General features: G+C 34.7%; 1 protein-coding gene across 1 annotated transcript; it reads left to right on the plus strand.

Moving 5' to 3' along the window:
- The first annotated feature begins 9,263 nt into the window (after window positions 1-9,263).
- Window positions 9,264-15,529, plus strand: LOC149251809 (calreticulin-like). Its single transcript, XM_089459574.1, has 14 exons — window positions 9,264-9,521; window positions 10,846-10,953; window positions 11,228-11,420; window positions 11,570-11,828; window positions 11,918-11,974; window positions 12,195-12,242; window positions 13,099-13,185; window positions 13,298-13,355; window positions 13,472-13,539; window positions 13,621-13,716; window positions 13,817-13,864; window positions 14,878-14,913; window positions 15,088-15,132; window positions 15,250-15,529. The coding sequence occupies exons 1-14, from the start codon at window positions 9,332-9,334 to the stop codon at window positions 15,259-15,261; spliced, it is 1,305 nt and encodes a 434-aa protein (XP_089315700.1). The 5' UTR covers window positions 9,264-9,331; the 3' UTR covers window positions 15,262-15,529.
- The last annotated feature ends 4,242 nt before the right edge of the window (window positions 15,530-19,771 follow it).

The raw sequence follows: 19,771 nt of genomic DNA on the forward strand, positions 1-19,771 counted from the left end.
CAGATTTTAAGGAATGATATTGCTTGGGATTTGAAGGAAGCTTGACTTGTTTTATAGCCATAAATGTCTAGTAGGTGTGATTTAAATTGAGCTGATCAAATCAGTTAATGGATTTGGTCAAGAGGAAAGAGAACCATGATTGCCTTGGATAAATTCACAAGGTAGAAAGGAAAAAATTTAATAGGAAACATGGGTTGCACGAGTAGGATTGATAGCCTGAAGTCAAAAAATAGGAAGTGGAAGGGGGAGCTGGCACAAAAACATCCTCATGAACACATAAAGACAAACCCATCATGGTTGAGTTCAAGGATGCAGAAGACAGGGTGTCTGCCCACACAACCAAAACGATTGGAGTGCGTTAGTGGGAGGACTCACAAAGAAGGAACTAAGGAGGTGGCATTTTGGAAAATAGACAGCAGGGAGGAGGAGCATTCTGGATACAATGAGCATTTTCTGTAATCATATATTGTTGTAGCGGTTACAACCACCCTCCAAATTTTTTCCTTATACTTTTTTGGAGCCTCCCTACCAACCTTACACAACAATTTGTCTTGCTTCATCAAGTACTCAGTCTTCAGTGTTTTCCTTGCACAAAGGCAGCCTATCGATTGCCGTCAATCCATTCCCATCACAGGATGCTTACCCGGACTTGGTCCAACTGTAGGCTGAGCAACTTCCCCTTGAAAATTGCACATTCCTGGAGGGCATCCAGCCTTTCCCTCCAGGAATTGCGCAATCCTCTCTGACAGCCCGCTGGTCTCCAGGATTGCGCAATCCTGCCAGCCAACCCTCCCTACAGGATTTGCTTAATTTTTCCCATCAACAGGTGGTTCAGCCCAGGATTTGCGCAAATATGGGCTGCAGTCAGCTGCTGGGCCCATAAATTGCGTAATCCCCTTGGGAAATCAACCCATCTTATAGTCAGGAATGTGCATTTTTCCGAAGCAGTTGAGCACTGGCATGCATGAACAATCTAGTTGATCAGTTCCACCCTGGACCGAGGAAACTTGACTTGCATGCATGCATGACTTGATCTACCTGGAATAGCAAGAGGAAACATGCAAAAGGCATCCCATGATTCAGGGAGTTGTTTTTAGCAGCCGGGGGTTACATGCAAAGTTATTTTAGGAGTTTCCCTCCAAGTGTCGCTTTTTCCTAGATTTGTGGCATGCGCGTCTTGAGGCCAAAATTATTTATTCGACGCATCAGAGCTCATTCATTCATATCAATCTTGGAGCTCTGACATCCCACAGCACATCCAGGACTCTTCGACACATCTGGCTCAGCTATTCACGAGTAAGTGGCCTCAACTTGTCTTTTTCAACATTTATGTCGCTTTTTGTGTATTCGCTTGTGTGAGTGTTGTTTTCTTGATTTCTTTGAGCGCTTGCTGTCGTTTACATATATTCTAGCTTGTCCTAGATCTGTTTCAATTTTCGTTGCTATCTCACTGTTGTCACATGCATGAAACAATTTTGCACGGACATTTGCCCAACCAGCGAATGACCTCACCCACATGCATGTTGATCTGTTTGCTCAATATTCCATTTATGTTTTACATGCACTATTTACCACTTCTGCTATCACTTAGTGTCACCGTCCATTTCATCGACTTACTTTCTTTTAGTTGCCTGTTAGCGAGTCGGGCCAACCTTGGCCCGATCTCTGCCTTCACCAAGGCCGCTTTGCGCAATCTGGAGAAGGAAGGCTCACCTTCCTCTCCAGATTTGTGCATTCTGGTCAAGCACTAGCCTCCTGGACAAAATTGCACATTTCTGGAGGTCAGTGGCTGCTTGGCCCAAAAATTTGCGTAAAACTTTCCTTGGGCCAACATTCTTTCCCAGCTGGAATCGCGCATTGCGCAATCCCAGCAGCCAACTGCCCAACTGGATTGTGCATTTTGCAGATCTAGTAGCCAATCCAGCCTCCCAGTCAGTCCAGACTTCCTTTTGCGCAGTTCTGGCAGCGAGTCACTCAACCTCCTAACCGAAAACGCGCAACCTTCGTGATCATTCACCTAGGTATGTTGCAAGTTAGTTCTCATGTTCACTTTGGTTTTCAACTAACATATTGCTCGCTATGAGTGTTTCCATGTCTCAAGGTATCACAGGTGCTCATATGCCTCTCAGCAGTACAGGTACAATGTTTTCCAAGGGAGCAGAGACGAAGACATCGTTCAGAGCATGCTTGGTGATGTAGTCGATCAAGTTTCCATGGGCTTACCTACTCATGAAGACATCAAGTTGTTCATGGACAAGAACATCAAGCAACAACATCACAACGAGCAACATCATGAACATCAACTGAAGGCAGCCTACAGAATGCAACGAACACGACGAATGCAAGAGGAAGGTTGTTGACAACATAGAGGCAGAGCAAAGTTGCAAGATCAAGTAGATCCACTGATAATGAAAGCAACTTTGGAGACTCAGGCTATGAAGTGGCGACACGACATGAAAATCGCGCGAAGGCAGAAGATGGAACAAAGAAATCATTCGATTAATCCACCTAAAATCCAAACGAAAATCTAATAGACCGCCAACTCTATCATGATTCTAACATCCAAACCAAAGTTGTTAGCTAAGTTCTGGACATTGGCCACACCAGGGGATGACACATCCAATACCTTAATTCCATGACCCTCCATTGGCAAATGAAGGCACTCCTAGGCCAGGTGTTCAAAGAAAAATACGAGGATCACAATGAAATCATTGCATGCCTCGATGAAATTCAAAGAGTCCAACGCCACCAGTGCTCATGCTTGGCCAACCAGAACACTTACTTCGAACATATAAAATACCACCTTCATTGTGGCCTCAAACCTCTAGCAGGCTCAAGTGCTCAGGATATGGCTCCCGTGACATCTTCAGGGAAATGGTGCTTGTCCACTCTTCTTAGCTCATGTTTTGGTTTCAATTTTTTTCTTTTTCTTTTATATTTAAATGTATGGCGAGTTCTAACCGAAAAATGACATGTAGTAATTTTGATACTATATTCAACAAATTGCTTATAATTAGACTAGCTAGAGAATTTTAATGATTTATATGCAAGTCAACGACCCTTACTGTTGTTGGTCTGGTTTCCCTCGTAGCAGATCACGGTTGTGAGTAGACCAAAATTGTGAATTTTATATGTCAACCAATTTGAGGCAATATAAGTTCTTAATTGAAAAAAAGGAAGAAGATTATATTCAAATTTAAATGAGTAAACTTTAAATACTCAAATCTCTATGTTTTAATCTTATAAATAAGAAGATTCATATATCAATTTGGTGTTTAGTTACATGATTAAAATAAGGAGTCTCCAACATCAATTTAGCTTTTTCTTTTTTTAGATTCTTTTTTGAACCATAATAAGAACTTTGTATTAGTAAAAAATTTCATTGCGGGTGTAGTAATTACATTGGATAAGGGTTATTCCAATTATTTGACTAATTAACATGATTTTCTAAGGAATGTCCACCACATAGAAAAGCATGGTTTCTTTGGTAGCTAAACTATTGTGCCTATAATTATAGATATGCTAAAATACCTACAAAAAACTACAAAATTTACAAAATATACTAATTGACAGGTGGTAGGATTACATTTCCGGGCCTTGTGCCCCTAGACTAAGGGGATGGAAATTTTATATATGACAGTCCTTAATCAATGTTGCAAATGGTGTTGTTGGAAGAAGAATGTTCGAAAGGTCACTTGTTGATGGAAATTCGTAGCTCTTCAATTTGCTAATGGGGGTTTGATATCATCCTCGATCATTTGCATCATAGTTTGATGATGAACTGACATCTCCATGGTTGTGGTAATACTTGAGACTAGTTGGTTGTACCACATTTACAAGGACATGATTTCTTCCTTGAGATGAGAAATCCTCTCTATTAGTTGTTTGTACTTCTCATTGAGATGGTGTATCATGACTGCGTTTTTCCTTGACACCAACTATCTAGAGCATCTAAACGAAGATGGATTGATTGAACTGTTAAACCATAAACTAAAGGAAGATCCCACACATAAACAACATGACGATGGATTTGCCAAATAAGGGTTGGGCACTCCCGTGCTTGCCAATTCTAAAAATAATACACCTAAAGAGCACAAAGGACCGTAAATGTTGCCAACTCTTGGAGAAAGGACTTCACTCACCACAAATTACAACCAAAATAAAGAAATAATAACATGCATGGGAAAATAGAGTCTTCACTTCTCTGATATACATTATATGCCCCCTCTAATGAGACAAGAGGGAAATAACACAATGTAATTTCTTCCAAGTAGTCAATGTCCTCCGCAATACATAATTCTTTAACCAATCATATATGAAAAGCAGATCAAACATAGCCCAATTTTGGAATCCACTTAGAATTAACACTCTTTTAAAGCATAGAGCAACTCTCTAGTTCTTCTTATACCCAAACTTCCTCAACAACCCCGACCAAGACAAAGTGAATGATTGTCTGCAACAATAGAAAGAAACTACACAATTTGCTACCCAATTCACCCATAATAGCCTTCCATAATGTAGAATTTCCCACAGTCTATTAATAACCAAATTGAATAGAGGAATAAGTCATAAAGTTTCCAAAAGTAGAAGCCTAAAAAAACATCGCTTATCGAACTAGATGCCTTTCGAAATTCCAAATTTGGGAGTAGAATTTGCAAACCATTGGCTTACCTTCCAATTTTTATGGAGCATCAACATAAATTGAGTGATGCCTACATGATTGAAACAACACCCCGTCTTCATATCCTCTTTTAATTCCACATGTTGAATTTCACTCAAATGTCCTTGCTCACTCAATTAAAACCCATGAACAATGTACCGAGCAACCAAGCTTACTTCAAATTTACTACATAGTACCAAAAGCCACCCAAGAAGAGACCTTTTGACCTCAATATTTTCATGTAGGTGAACTCTGACACGTACACCCTCATCATATATGAATGAAAGAACTAGAAAAACTCCCTAGGTTGTAGGTTCATGTACTCCCAACACCCATTGAAGAATGATGACGAGCAAAGGAGCCGCACAACCCAAGTGACTCCACTTCTCCTTATAACAATACTTGCATGTCTCAAATTCCACCTTAGTGCCACCTGGAACGAACATATTAAATCAATTTTGGAATTAAACTTGTTAAGCATGAGATTATGGAATGGGTTTAAGCAACTCATTATCATTAATTTTGATTACTCCTTGGGTTAATGAAGAGTCAAAATTAGCTAAAGAGTCAGTTAGCTAGTTATTTTGTCTCAATATATGATGGACCTCGTATATCTTGAACCTCTTTAATATCCCTTAGATTTTCTTTAGAATAGCCTCTAAGAGCATGTCTTTTGGCAGAGTCTTCTTAACTAGGCTTTGAATAATGAGTTTGGAGTCTCCAATAATAGAAAGATTAGGAATATTTCGTTCCTAAGTGAGCAATAAGCCCTAGAGGAAAGCATATGCCTCAACTTGATTATTGGAGAGAAATTTCTAATCCCCAAGAAAAAGTTACTTTACATTTCATTAGAGCAAATAATAACCCACCACTTCTACTATCCCTTGTGTAAATTTATTTTTTTATTAAATCATAACCATAAAATTAAATTATTATCATAAATTGTATACATATTATTTATACTAATTTATAAAGCAATTTTTACTTTTATTAATATAAATATATTTTAAGTTTAAACTTTGAAGTAAGCATTTCATTTTTGTGTTGAGAGGCACTCTCCAACCTAGTATAGAAGAGATGTTGTAATGTTATGCTATGTTAAACATTTTGACTTGGTCAATTAAAAATAAAATGCGCACACACAGACACACATAACTAACCTAGATTTATCTTAACTCCGAATCTATCAAGCATTGAGAGAGATCAAATCTCTCAAGGTGCAAACTAAAAAAAAAAATTTACACCTTGAAAGATTTGACCCCTCTCGATGTTTAATAAATCTAAAACTAAAATAAATTTAAACTATTCTAAACAACCTTTTCCTAAAAAAAACCCAAATTTTATTTTTATTAATATAATATATATTTGAAATTTTTAACTTTGAATCATCTTCCTCCTCAAATTTAAAAATAATAAAATCTAACTCACAAACAACTCTCCCAAAAAAAATAAAATACAGGGTTTTTAAGCATTTAAATTGAAACATCAAATTGACTTAAAAACTAATAAAATCATGTTCACTAGCAACCTCTTCCCCAAAAGACCAAATATTAATTTGGTAAGCATTTAAATTGAAAAATGGCATTGACTTTAAAAAATACTAGATTTAACAATAAAATTGAAACATCACATTGATAAAAAAACCACAAAAGCTACTAAATCTAAACGTCACATTGATTAGAAAAATCACAAGGGATCATGGCCCTCTCATCTCGAAACTTCCTTCCATTGACTAGATTTTAATACAAGAAGTTACAAGTTTCGTTGTTGGAATTTTTAACTATTTAAAATAAAACTTCAAAAAACATTATTTTATTATACATTAATTTTAGATTAGGGTAGAACTCTCTTTATAAGAGGATTATGTTTAAAATTTTCATTTTTTAAAGTTTATTATGGAAGGGCATAAAATAAATTTATTTTTAAGTTTGTCCATTGTAAAGAGACTTTTCATAATATATTCAAAGTTTTGTCCATTGTATAGAGACTTTTCATAATATATTCAAAGTTTGTCCATTGTAAGGAGACTTTCATAATATATTCTATTTGTGATTATTTTTATGCTTTTATTTTTCTTTTTATTTATTAGTTATTTTTCTATATATTATAAAAATTAAAATAAGAATAATAACAATTTTTCTTTATATCATAATAATTCAAAAAAGATTTGTTATCATTTTTATGTAATAGGATTTTTTTGTTATGGAGCTCATGCATGCATGTACAATTATTTATTGAACTTACTTACCAAATATATTTTGCTTACTTGCATTTATAGTCAACTTGCTTCAATTGCTTGGATTTATGTATATTATTGGCATCTTTTCATTGATACCTATTAACAATGAACACTAGGTATCAAAATTATTCAATGTAGGTTTGATTTATAGTGAATAGGTATCACTTAACTTAAACATTCATTTATGTTGACAAAAAATAATGTCATTTCTATATTCTTTTGCATTTGGTGTTATGCATAACATGTTGACTAATCATTGAGCCTATAATTCTTATAACCAAAAATTCTTATAAATTATATTTATTTTATAGAAAATTATGTCATTGGAGTTTTAAATAATCATCGTTTTCTTTTTTATTAGACATTGCAACAATATCCATACAATAATGCTATATTTTGATTGCCTTTAAAAAATTCATTAGATTTTTTTGAACAATTGGACCATTTATCCTATAAGAACCTGTAATAAAAGAGAATAATTTCATTGGATAACAATTTCATTGTATTTGAGGAATGATGTATAGAAGATGAAAGAGTAAATGGCCCTATTGAATTCCCTCTATATGATTCTTCTATAGACTATAAATAAATGGTCCATTCGAATTTCCTCTATATGATTTCTATAGAGTGTAAGTAAATAGTCCTATTAAATTCCTTCCATATGAGCCCTATATAGATTGTAATACTAGTGAATTCGCTTTGAACCACTACCATCTATGTGGACTGTTCAAATGCACTTAGAGTTCTCATCTACTATGTAGAATTGACACAATAGGTGTGATATACGTGGTGTACAATGAATTTTATTTTATTTTATTAATTTTTTTTTTTAAAGTTAGAAAGCATTTGTATTACTCATTCATAAAGAAACATACATCATGCTTTATGTTTATTGTCTTGCCACCAGGGAAACACGACCAAGAGCATAGCAACAAAACTTTTGTCCATTTGAACAATTTAAACTTGAGGATAAAACCAAAAAGATCAAAACCTAGGATTGCAAATAGGTTGCTACTAACATATATACCAAAAAAGAAGGGGAAGAGATCTATCTAGATGTAGTAACCACTTGAATGGTATATGGTATTTCATCCTCCTCTTCAGAGGTAGATAACTCTAGTTCTATAATTTTTTTTGGCTAGAATCTTGACCCTGTCAATCGACTTGCTCATCTGCTTTTGCGTTTCATCAATGCACATATCTCATGTTGGGTTTCAAAGGGCTCTACTAAAACTTTGCCAATGATGGTTTAGTGATAAAATATTTTTCATTTTCATATAAAAGAATAATTCATTTTAACTTGTCAACATCGAAAAGCCAAAATGAGATTAACACTTGAAATTGAAATATAACTCTTTCCTTGAAATTTGATCCCTGAGGATGTTTATCAAATTTATAGTTAGGAAGAAATTCGTTTAACTATAAAATTATCTTACTCCAAACATTAATTAATTAAAATATAATTTATATTAAAATTTGTTTTTTATTTTTTGCTTTCGTTTTTGAGAAAAATTTCTCGTAATAAAAATAAAAGTTACACTTTCTAAACACACATAGTGTGTACGCATTAGAGGATCAAGAAGAACAAAAAATGTTAAGAGGAGCCATAAGACGCCTCTGATAATAAAGCGAAAAATAACAAAATATGTACCTAAAATTATGGCTATCAAGTGCAAAGTTTTTCTCTTTTTCCTTTCACTCATTCACTTTTTGCCAACCATCAAGATTTGATTCAACAAGAACAAATGCCAAATCTTAACCCACATGTGAAGTCTCTTTGTTAGAATTTGAACTAACTGATATATGTGTGGAGCTGCCAAATTCATTCATTGTCATAAAGTCTTCAGATTTCTTTTCAACCGGTTATACAATGTCAAATTTGATTTTATTCTTTTATAAAAACAATTGAAATATTAACTTTAATTTATAATTTAATTGAATAACTACAAATGCTTAACTATATTCCACCCTTTGGGGAATAATATACAATTACATTGATTCAAATAACACTTTTCTAAACCCTAACTAAAAAATTGTTAATAACAATTTACATTTGGACCCACACAAATTTAAAAAGGACGATGAGAATTACTACAACAACTCCTACTAGAACTTAACTATCTCTTGATTGGTGTAGATAATTCACACTTAAAAAAATACTTTACAAAAAATGGGAAAAAAAAAACAACGCTAACAACATTTCCACTTTGGATGGGTGTTGCCATTCTCACAAGCATCCTATCATGATGAATCCATTCCCGATCCACTACTCATGGGGTGGGGGTCACTCACTAAGGGCACCTTGAATATTGAAAGGGTGAATAAAATAACAGCCACCTGCTAAAAAAAATCCCAGACCCCACGCTCCTTGATTCCACGGACGACTTACACGATCTTTAACCCCGAGCTGCTAGGATCTCAGCGGACGCCAAATGCGAGTTAAATGCAACAAAATGTTTGCTGCATTTGGACGTTTTATATACGGGGGGAAGTCGACCCTCATTGTGATCGAACCTAAACCCTTGACAATGGCGTCTGGAGGATTGGTCAAGCTGGCCCTCCTGCTCATATGTTGTGCTTCGATATCCTCCGCTCATGTTTATCTGGAAGAGCGATTCAACGGTACGTTTTTCCCTTGGAAAATTTTAGCATTTCACTGTGTCTTACTTTCAACTGAGGTTTTTGTTGGTTAAAAATGGGTTTAAGGAAAATATTGCTTCGTCTGATCAGTTTCTGCATGCGATTTGGTCTTAAACTGACCCGATCTGTAAATGTTGATCGGAATTGACTGTTGCATGGTTGAGATAAATCAGGATGTTCGTTATGTTCCTTATTTGTTGAAATTTGTACATGTTATTAAGGGGTTTTAGCATTAGAGACGATTTGCCCTTGATCTTTAAATGTTTGCTTAGTATTTTGTGTTTTGGGACACACATATATTTAGATGGTGTTGCAAATGAATGACCTGAAGCTATGGATGAACATTATTGGACGGGGCACTTTATTTATACCGGGAATGCAGAACATATAGAGGTGTGTCTGAGATAAGGATATGGAAAAATCTTTGGAACATTGATCGACGGCTCTGTGATCTGTTGACAGATTCAGTATTCATAAAAATAGTTTTATAGCGTGCAGCTGAATATTTGAAGATTTTTTGCATGAAAATATATGGTTAAAAGTGCTCGATCTGAGCTGAAGTTGTCTTACAATGGCGAATCACTTAAGAAATCAGAATGTTAGAATTTGGAGGCAAATTGTTGGCAACAATGTGAAAAATACGTATAAATGATGAGTAAATGGCTAAAACTTAGAATCCTGTGTACTCGAGTATTGGCCAAAATTGCAATAGGTTTTGGATCGTAGAGAGTTTGTCATGTTTGTATAATGTTGTGTTCTCCCCATAAATGATGCTAGTTATATAGGATTGGTAGGCAATGATAGATTAAAATGGTTTTAAATAATAATAAACTAGAGATCTCAAGATGAGGCTGATTAGTTGACATGGAATAAAACTGTTTGTTGAAAAACTATTAAGATTTAAATTCTAGAAGGCCAAGGTAGTAACTTTCAGAATTGAACTCGACCTAATGAAATTTTGCAGCACTTTTTTGAATCTTTTAGGGAAGACCACCCCAATGTATAGTGTATTTTGTTGAATTAAGCTAAATATGTAATTTTGGGTACAATGGAGCATTTCTTGGGATGTATTGGTATAGATCATCCATTGCAAAATGTACTGGGTCGTCTTTTTTTACAGCTTGATGTGTTCCATGCCTTTGGTAATGCCAGCTTAACATAGTCGAGTTATTTAGAATGTTTGTTTCAAGGATGAACTCTTTTGCTCACCAATTTTTTCTCAAGTGTTCTTTGGTTCTGGTGGAAGCTCTGATGACACTTCCTTTACAAATTCTTGCTAACTCTCTTTTTGGTCTGGGAATTAAAGATGGATGGGAAAATCGTTGGGTGATATCCGATTGGAAGAAGGATGAGGGTGCGTCAGGGGAGTGGCTTCACACTGCTGGAAAATGGAACGGGGACCCCGAAGACAAAGGTATGCGTTAATATATCTCCGTGACTCGTGAGTTTCTCGTTAAGGGCCTAAATTTATAGACATCACTTAGGACATGATGTCTCTAACGCTAAAGTCTACATTATTTATCCTTTTTTAACAACTTATCATTGCAAGTTTTCAATACAATCTGGCTTTGGTACTAAGAGTTTGCACAGCAGAATCCAGCAATGAAATTACATGGAGTAATACAGGGATTTTGATTGTTGAATTATCAATCTGTGTAAGTGGGGTCTAACTTGGTTGGTGAAAGCAGGGATTCAAACTCATCCAGATGCACGTTTCTTCGCCATTTCGGCTGAGTTTCCAGAGTTTAACAACAAGGATAAGACACTTGTTCTTCAATTTTCTGTCAAGCATGAGCAGAAACTTGACTGTGGTGGTGGATATGTGAAGCTATTGAGTGGTGATGTTGACCAAAAGAAGTTTGGTGGAGATACACCTTACAGGTACCCATTCATCTCAGGTCTCTTCAACACTGCTTCCATTAATTGATGCCTTAACGTTATGCTTCTTGATTTCTGTGATATCCAGCAAGATACACATTTTAAGCAGTAGCTTTGCTTTGATGTCTAATTAGTCTTTTTTGTTATGACAGTATTATGTTTGGTCCAGACATATGTGGTTATAGTACAAAGAAGGTTCATGCAATTCTTGGTCATGGTGGAAAGAACCATCCTATTAAGAAGGATGTATCATGTGAAACGGATCAGCTTACTCATGTTTATACTTTTATTCTTCGCCCTGATGCTACCTACAGCATTCTCATTGATAATAAGGAGAAAGATTCTGGAAGTTTATACACCGAATGGGATATTTTGCCACCAAAACAAATTAAGGATCCTGATGCCAAAAAGGTATAGCCTACTGTATTGCATATGTTTGTATTTATTTGCTTTCAATGTCTGTGATTGTTTCCCCTTAGTGAGTTTTTGAGTACATGCAGCCAGAAGACTGGGAAGACAAAGAATACATTCCTGATCCAGAAGACAAAAAGCCTGAGGTATTGAGGCTTTGTTTTATTTTCATTTCCCCACCTTACTGCCTTTGCTTTTTATAATTTTAATAATTAATGGCAGACAGTTTGCTTGTTTTTCTGATCTTGATTCTGTTTCTTCTTGAGCTTAACAATATGTTGTATAGTTTTTGCTTTACGCACAAATGATATTGGGTATGGCTATCTATAATTGATGGTGAAGTACTAACAAAACTTTTGTTTGCAGGGATATGATGACATTCCACAGGAAATTCCAGATTCAGATGCCACAAAGGTAATAAAAAAATATCAACTATACTATTTTGATGTGCCTTCACATTTCAGATATTTTATTATGCAGAAATATGAAGGTGTTTGGGATGACAAATTTTGGAACATAAAGTAGATTCTAGATTCCAGTGTATTTAGAAATAAGAAAACTGAGCCATTTGGAAACCTAGGGTTGCTGTGAGTTGATGTCTTCCATTGCTATAAGTACCCCTGCACGTTTCAATGTTTTCCATCATATGCCTAACGGCCCTAACCTCTTCAAATGGCAGGTAGCTGTAAATTTTTGGTTTGGTCTGGGTATTCCATTCTTAGATTCGGATGCCTGAAATGTATCTGTTATTGTTATTCTAATTAACTGCATTAACATCTGTTCCCAAGGGAACGAATAATAATTGATTGACCACAGAGTTTAGAATTACAACAATCGTGTATGATGTCTTCATCTAAAGTATACATCTTAATTTCAAAAGATGTCCATTCTAGTTCTTGCAGATTATGCAAGTCCTTTATTGAAAAGGTAGGCGTTACACTTGAGCAAAACTTGTTCTGGCACAGTCAAGGCTGCAGAGTTGAGATATTGTATTTATTAAGTTAATCCCACTAGGATTTTATGGGTATGATTATACACTTGTAGATGTTAATGATTGTTTATGTAAAGTGGGGTTGATAGAAGGCTAAGGAGTTGAAGACTTAACTTTACCCTGTTAATATATGATGGGTATAATACATTCTCACACGCACGCATGCAGACATGCACATAATACATGTGACTCGGGTGGTTGCAATGTGTTTTGCACGTGTGCAATAAAAAAATATTTTAATTCGGGACAGCTTTTCTGATTTAATTTTAATTTTTACAGCCAGAGGACTGGGACGATGAGGAGGATGGGGAGTGGAAAGCTCCAACCATTCCGAATCCAGAGTACAAAGGACCCTGGAAGCCAAAGGTGTTTGAAGCAATCTATTATAAAAAAATTTCATTTATATTTCATTACTTGTCCATTTTGCTGTATTCTTAATCGTGCTTCTTTGTTGTGCTGCCTCAATTGATTTTGGTAGAAAATCAAGAATCCAAAGTACAAGGGAAAATGGGTTGCACCAATGATTGACAATCCAGGTAAACCATTGAATTTCAGCAACAATTTGATTGACACTGATCATTGTCAATATATTTAAACTTGGTTTATTTTTTCATATTCATTTATTATTTCTAATTTGGATACATGAAAGCAGATTTTAAGGATGATCCGGAACTTTATGTTTTCCCCAGTCTGAAATACTTAGGAATCGAACTATGGCAGGTATGTGATAGGTCAATTTGCTTCATGTTCAGTCATTGATGTAAACTGTTTTCATATAACGAATGTTCTTTGGCTTTTCAGGTGAAATCAGGAACATTATTTGATAACATTTTAGTATGTGATGATCCTGAATATGCGAAGAAGTTGGCAGAGGAGACATGGGGAAAACACAAGGATGTAAGTGGGTTTCTTTGGAACTATAATATTTAATTTCTTTACTGTCCTTTTCTGGGTCTGAAGATGATCATACTAACATGTGAAAATTGCATTTTATCAGGCTGAAAAGGAAGCTTTTGAAGCAGAAGATAAAAAGAAAGATGAGGAGGTAAGTGTATTGCGTTCTTGAACTTTGAGAATTTATCAAGATGAGGCAGATGAATGTTAGAAATTAGAATATGACAACATTTGTATTAAAGGAAAATGTAAAAGCAGAATTTGCCTATGTAAATGTTGCTGTTTCTAATCGTGTTGGATTATGAACCAAATGATAGTTACTAAACCTGTAGTCTAAGCAGGCCACAATTTTACCTGGAAAACAATAGAAATTCTGGCGTGATTTGGAGAAATCTGAACAATAGAAATTCTGGCATGATTTTTTTGAAAATCTGGGTTACTGGCATGATTTTTTTGAAAATCTGGGTTACAGCTGTCAAGCTTAAGGATTTTGGGTGTCCCAGAGGTTTTTGATGGTGCTGAATCCATTTCCACCAAAAAAACAATTTAAACACTCCCACAAACAGATTTCTTGAACCAGCCAAATGATAGTTACCAAACCTTTAGGCTAAGCAGGCCACAATTTCACCCGAAAAACAGTAGAAATTCTGGCGTGATTTTGAGAAAATCTGAACAATAGAAATTCTGGCATGATTTTTTTGAAAATTGGGTTACTGCTATCAAGCTTCATGATTTTGGGTGCCATAGAGGTTTTTGATGGTGCTGAATCCATTTCTGCCAAAAAAAAAATGATTTAAACACTCCCACAAACAGATTTCTTGAAGAATTTTTTGGTTGGATTCTGACAAGAAATTTGCTGTCTGGGCAAAATTGTGGCCTCGTTAGACAATGGTGATACTAAAACTTTTGTAATGGTGCCTACTTCATTTAATGAATAAAGATAACATCAACTTGTGTATGTTGCAATATGATGTAATGTATTTTCCTATTTTTCCACTTGTTGCATACTAGATGTTTTCTTACATTGTAGAAGGTGAAATCTTTCTTTCTTATAGCTTAGAACTTCATTTCCCCATCTGGGCCCTCATGAATTATTTAATCTTTTAACTATTTGTATAGTTCGGTTGATTTTTTTTACTGATTGTTGGCTCTAAACATACCCAGGAGGAATCTAAGGATTCTGATGATGAGGACACATCTGTAAGTTTTGAAACTATTTTTCGACTTTCAATTATTAAGCAAAGAGATGTGAAGATACCTTATAAGAATACTAGTTTGGTTGTGGAGGTCATAAATAGGAACGGCAAATTGTTTCTTGATCTCTATATTAAAGTGTAACATGAGCTGATCCTGTATCATGTGTTTTGCTAACAGGACGAGGCTGACGAGCCAGACGAAGAGGAGGATAATGAAGAGCATGTAAGATTTAGCATGTGTCAGCCATTTTGTTCTTGATATATGTAGGATGTTGGTTTCAATCTAATTTCAAAGAGTGTTATTCTGGGTCTCTGATATAGATTCATGTTTCTGTTTCAGGACGAGTTGTAGGTGATAGGCATTACCCGGAACGTAGTTTGGGTGGAGGTGCTAACAATAATTCAAATGCTGTTACTAGCTTAGTGAGAAATTATAACATGCTTCTCAAGTGTATTTGATGTCCAAAATGTTTTGGAACAAACTTGAGTTGATTTATATCAGGTCTTTTCCTGAAGGGGACGCATCAATTTTTCAGGAACTTAAGTTCAAATTAATCTGTTAACCATTGAAAACATTTCTATTCTGAGAATTTTTCAATAGAAATCAATTTGGAAAGCTATTTGATATTTGTTATTTTGCAATTCTGAAAATGATTTGTAAACGCTTTACATTATGATTGTCTGTCGTTTGTTTGTTTCATGGTGAATGCAATTATCTATCTCTATTATTTTGTTGTTAGAACATATTATTTCAATATCAGTATGTTGCATTTTTATATTTAGTTTGAGTTTTATGTAAATCTGAATAATTGAAGACCGCACTCTACAATATGATTGTCTCACGTTTGTTTGTTTCAGAGTTAATGCAATTCTCTATTTCTCTATTAATATTGTTGTTAGAACATATTATTTCAATATAGCTATGTTGCATTTTTATTTTTAGGTGAGTTGTATGTAAATCTAAATAATTGAAGACTGCACTCTACATTTCTATATAGTTTTGTTGTATATGTAAATCTGAGTAATTGGAGACTGCACTTTATATTTTAAACATAATTGTTTCTTGAATGGCCCTTTTATATGGGAGGCATTCTTGAATGCCGATATATCTGTGGGCGCATGTATGTTTGAGTTTGAACTTGACAATATATTTGTGTTTTTGCTTTTAATGTTTTGTGAACGTTTAGGTTTTTCGATTTGGCTTCATATTTAGATTTGAATATGAACATTAGAATATATTTATGCCATTTTTATTGGGGCTGGTTCTGTCACATTTGTCTGTTTTATTCGGAAAACCTAATCCTAAATCAAGGTGCGATTTCATAGTTTATTGGTTTGTGAGAAAATATAATTAATAATGATTTATTTCAAAAAAATTATGTAAAAAAATAATAACTTAAAAAGTTAAAAAGTTAATGCTAAGTTATTGTGATTCCAAAAAATTATACTATAAAAAGATAACATTAAGTTAGCGTGATTTAAAAAAATGAAAAATGAAAATTTTGGATTGCTATAATTGTTTAGATCTATGTTGATAATATCGCCGAAATATCGCGATATTTTCGGCGAGTCGAAATATCGCCGACAAAATATCGCGATATTTTCGGCGATATTTCATATCGCGATATTTCCGAAATATCGCCGATATTTCCGAAAATATCGCGCGATAATCGAAAATATCGCCCAGTGACTGTAAAATTTTTCCGCATGGCCTATAAAAATCCGATTTTGGTTTTTTTCCATATCATTTTCATTTTTTGTTGCTGGAGAAAGAAGGGGAGAGCTATGTGGTTTCTACCAAGGAGGGTTTGAGCGTTCTAGGCCGTAGTATTGATATGGTATTCATGGTAATGTTAAATTCTTAAAGTAAAAGTGACATTCTCCTTAATCTTCATTTTCATCCTTTTACTTAAATTTTTAACATTACCATGAAATGACTCAGGATGTTTGAGAGTGGTTTCGGCCTCATTGGATTTCATATGGAGAAAGTAGAATTTTAGATTTCATTCAAAATGCAGCAGACTTGTCAATTTTTTAGGATTTCAGGATTGGGAATTTGTAATGTTTCCAGGTGACACCACTTGCCCAGGCTACCCCTGTCACCAGTAGAGGACGTGGTCTACCTCCTATAGCTCCTACTTCTAGTTCTTCAGTTTCTAGAGCATAGCAAACTCCACTGCCAACTCCACCAACACCAACATCTACATCTAGAGGGAAAGGGAAAGCTGTGGCATTTTCTCGCAAGAGGGGTAGAGGAAATCAATAGGATTAGACTTTAGTTATTTTCTTATGTGCTTGTAAGTTGTACATGAACAATGAACATTGAATATTCAAGAATCAAGACCAAGCGTATCACATTCTAATTTCTAAATAGTAAATTTTGATTCTATTTATTTTTTAAAGTGAACTATGAACTTTGAGAAGTAATTATATTTTAATTTGATTAGATAGGCTGCAACCTGCAATTTAATATGGATAAAAAACTATATTTCGGTATATATATATATAAAAAATGTGTCCCCCGTGTCTTGTTTCCAGGTCGTTGTGTTTCGTATTGAATACTCGTATTTACGTGTCCTCCGTGTCTTGTGTCCTCATGTCATGTGACTTAGCTTAGAAAATATTGATGTATTGTCTCCGTGGAGGGTGGAGTCTGAGGAGCCCCTCTTGGAGGAGTCACCTTCATGGTTAGAGCCAGTGGCAGTTGATCCATTAGAGCAGGGGCAGCAAGAGGAGGACTCGGAGTCAGAGGAGCAGCAGCACTCAGAGGAGCAGGAGGAGGAGGAGGACACTACGGGAGCATCGACATCAACACCATCTGCTATAGATATAGGAGAGCATAGCCCCATACCTAGCACTCATTATTTGACATTAGGTGCAGAGGCAGGGTCAGGGCCTCCTATTACTAGGGGCAAGCCTGGCAAACAACCCATCATGTTTTCCCGTAAAAGGGGGAGAGGGCAGTGATTTCAGATAGATAGTTGCTATTTTTATTTGTTATGCTACATATAACTCATGATGATGAGATATTTTTATATATGTGATGTTATTTTGTATTGGTTCTCCACATTTGAGTCCTTGAATGGACAATTATTAGGGATCAGTGGGATTTGGTATCGCCTTTGATGTATCATTTCTATTTGACATCATATATATTAGTGTTTTCTTCATATTTATGTGCCAATGCATTTATTTCATGTTGTTATTGCTTTATATGTTTAAAATCTGAAAAAAAATGAATATATTATGCATTTTTTATGCTTGCCGATATTTGCTGATATTTTGCCGATATTTTCGCCGATATTGCCGATAAGATATTTTCTGGACCCTCGCCGATATTTTCCCGATACCGATATTATCAACACTGGTTTAGATTAAACACTCTTCAATACTTTTATCATTGTAGTTTTGGATTGCTATATAATCGTTTATGATATAAAAATGGATTAAACACTCTTCAATAAATGTTTATATTTAATATCTGCCTTTCTATTAATTTGAAAGGTTTTTTTTTAAAATTTAAAGTAAAAGTAATGGTTTTCTTATTCAATTGTTGAAGAAAGAAAAGACAGTTAAATATTTAGAGTGTCATAACTAGTGTAGCCCTTTAAATTAAATGGATGATACAGTTCTCATTCATATATCTTATGTTGTCAAAGATTTAAAAAATCATAAAATTAACTAAATTAACAACTGAATTAAATTAAACTAATTGACACGTGAATATAACATTTTTTTTTCTCAATTAAGTTTAAAATCAAAAAAGGCATAACAACATTTGAAAGAAATCTCAACCTTATATCTACTACTAAAAAAACCATTGAAGTTTTGTGGAGATTAAACCCAACCAAAATTGAAGTTTTGTGGAGATTAAACCCAACCAAAAAGGGCATAACAACTTTTGAAAGAAATCTCAACCTTATATCTACTACTAAAAAATCGCTGAAATTTTGTGGAGATTAAACCTTGTAAACTACCTAATAAGTATTTATAACAAAATTAAAATCTTGAAAGCCTTATTCCAAGTGTAATTAATATAAAATTATTTTAACCTAAAATTTACCATAAGTTAGCAAATCTATGTTTAAAGTGCATGGATTTCTTAGCAGTTCTTTGTTACAATCTGATCAATGGTGAACCTTGGGGATTCAACGATTAAGACAGATTCTCTTGCAGGAATGGTTGTTGGACAAGCAAGCTCTTTGAGATGAGTAATTTATATATAAGACTTCTGGATCCACATTGGTTGGCTCCAAACATTGACTCAAACAAAATGTGATGGATCTGAAAGTCTTATGTCTAAACAAAACTCTTCTTCGGTCTCGGATAGTTCCATTTTAAATTTTGGATCTGGCTTCTTGGTAGTTCAAGAAGTTCCTTCCCTCAATGTTCATTTGGATGTGGAAGCTTTCGACTGTGAAGTTTTTTTCGGAGCAAGGTTTGATTTGCAAGTTTAATAGATTTTGGTTGCAACTGACAGATTTGCATAAATAGATCTTTGAGGCATAGAAACATTGTTTAACTGATGATCATTTATCCCATGGCTTGAGGTTTTTTCGTTGTTTTTTGACAATATTGATGACAAGAAGGTCATTTTCAAATCTAGGGCGTGGTTTTGGGGTAGTGTAGGCCTCTTCATGTAGCCTTGGTCTCCCACTTTTGATCCAGTAACAACATCAATCTTCACATTTTTAGTTTGGGTAAGGTTTTTGAAATTACCCTTTCATCTTTGGAATCTCCAATCATTATCCTCTATTGGGAATGCTCTTGGAAAGTTTTATTGTCGTAACCCATATATAGGAAATTATTATAAAACTACTTATGCTTGAATTTGTGTGGAGATGGATTTCAATGAGGGTTTT

This window comes from Pinus tabuliformis, chromosome 7 (genome assembly GCF_031772625.1).
Source record: "Pinus tabuliformis cultivar Carrire ecotype Pingquan chromosome 7, CPIR1, whole genome shotgun sequence".
Classification (NCBI taxonomy): Eukaryota; Viridiplantae; Streptophyta; class Pinopsida; order Pinales; family Pinaceae; genus Pinus; species Pinus tabuliformis.

Coding starts and splice junctions, on each gene's coding strand:
- LOC149251809 (XM_089459574.1), top strand. CDS start 9,332: ATGCGAGTTAAATGCAACAAAATGTTTGCTGCATTTGGACGTTTTATA. Junction 11,421..11,569: donor GGTGGAGATACACCTTACAG/GTACCCATTCAT, acceptor TTGTTATGACAG/TATTATGTTTGGTCCAGACA. Junction 13,356..13,471: donor ACCAATGATTGACAATCCAG/GTAAACCATTGA, acceptor ACATGAAAGCAG/ATTTTAAGGATGATCCGGAA.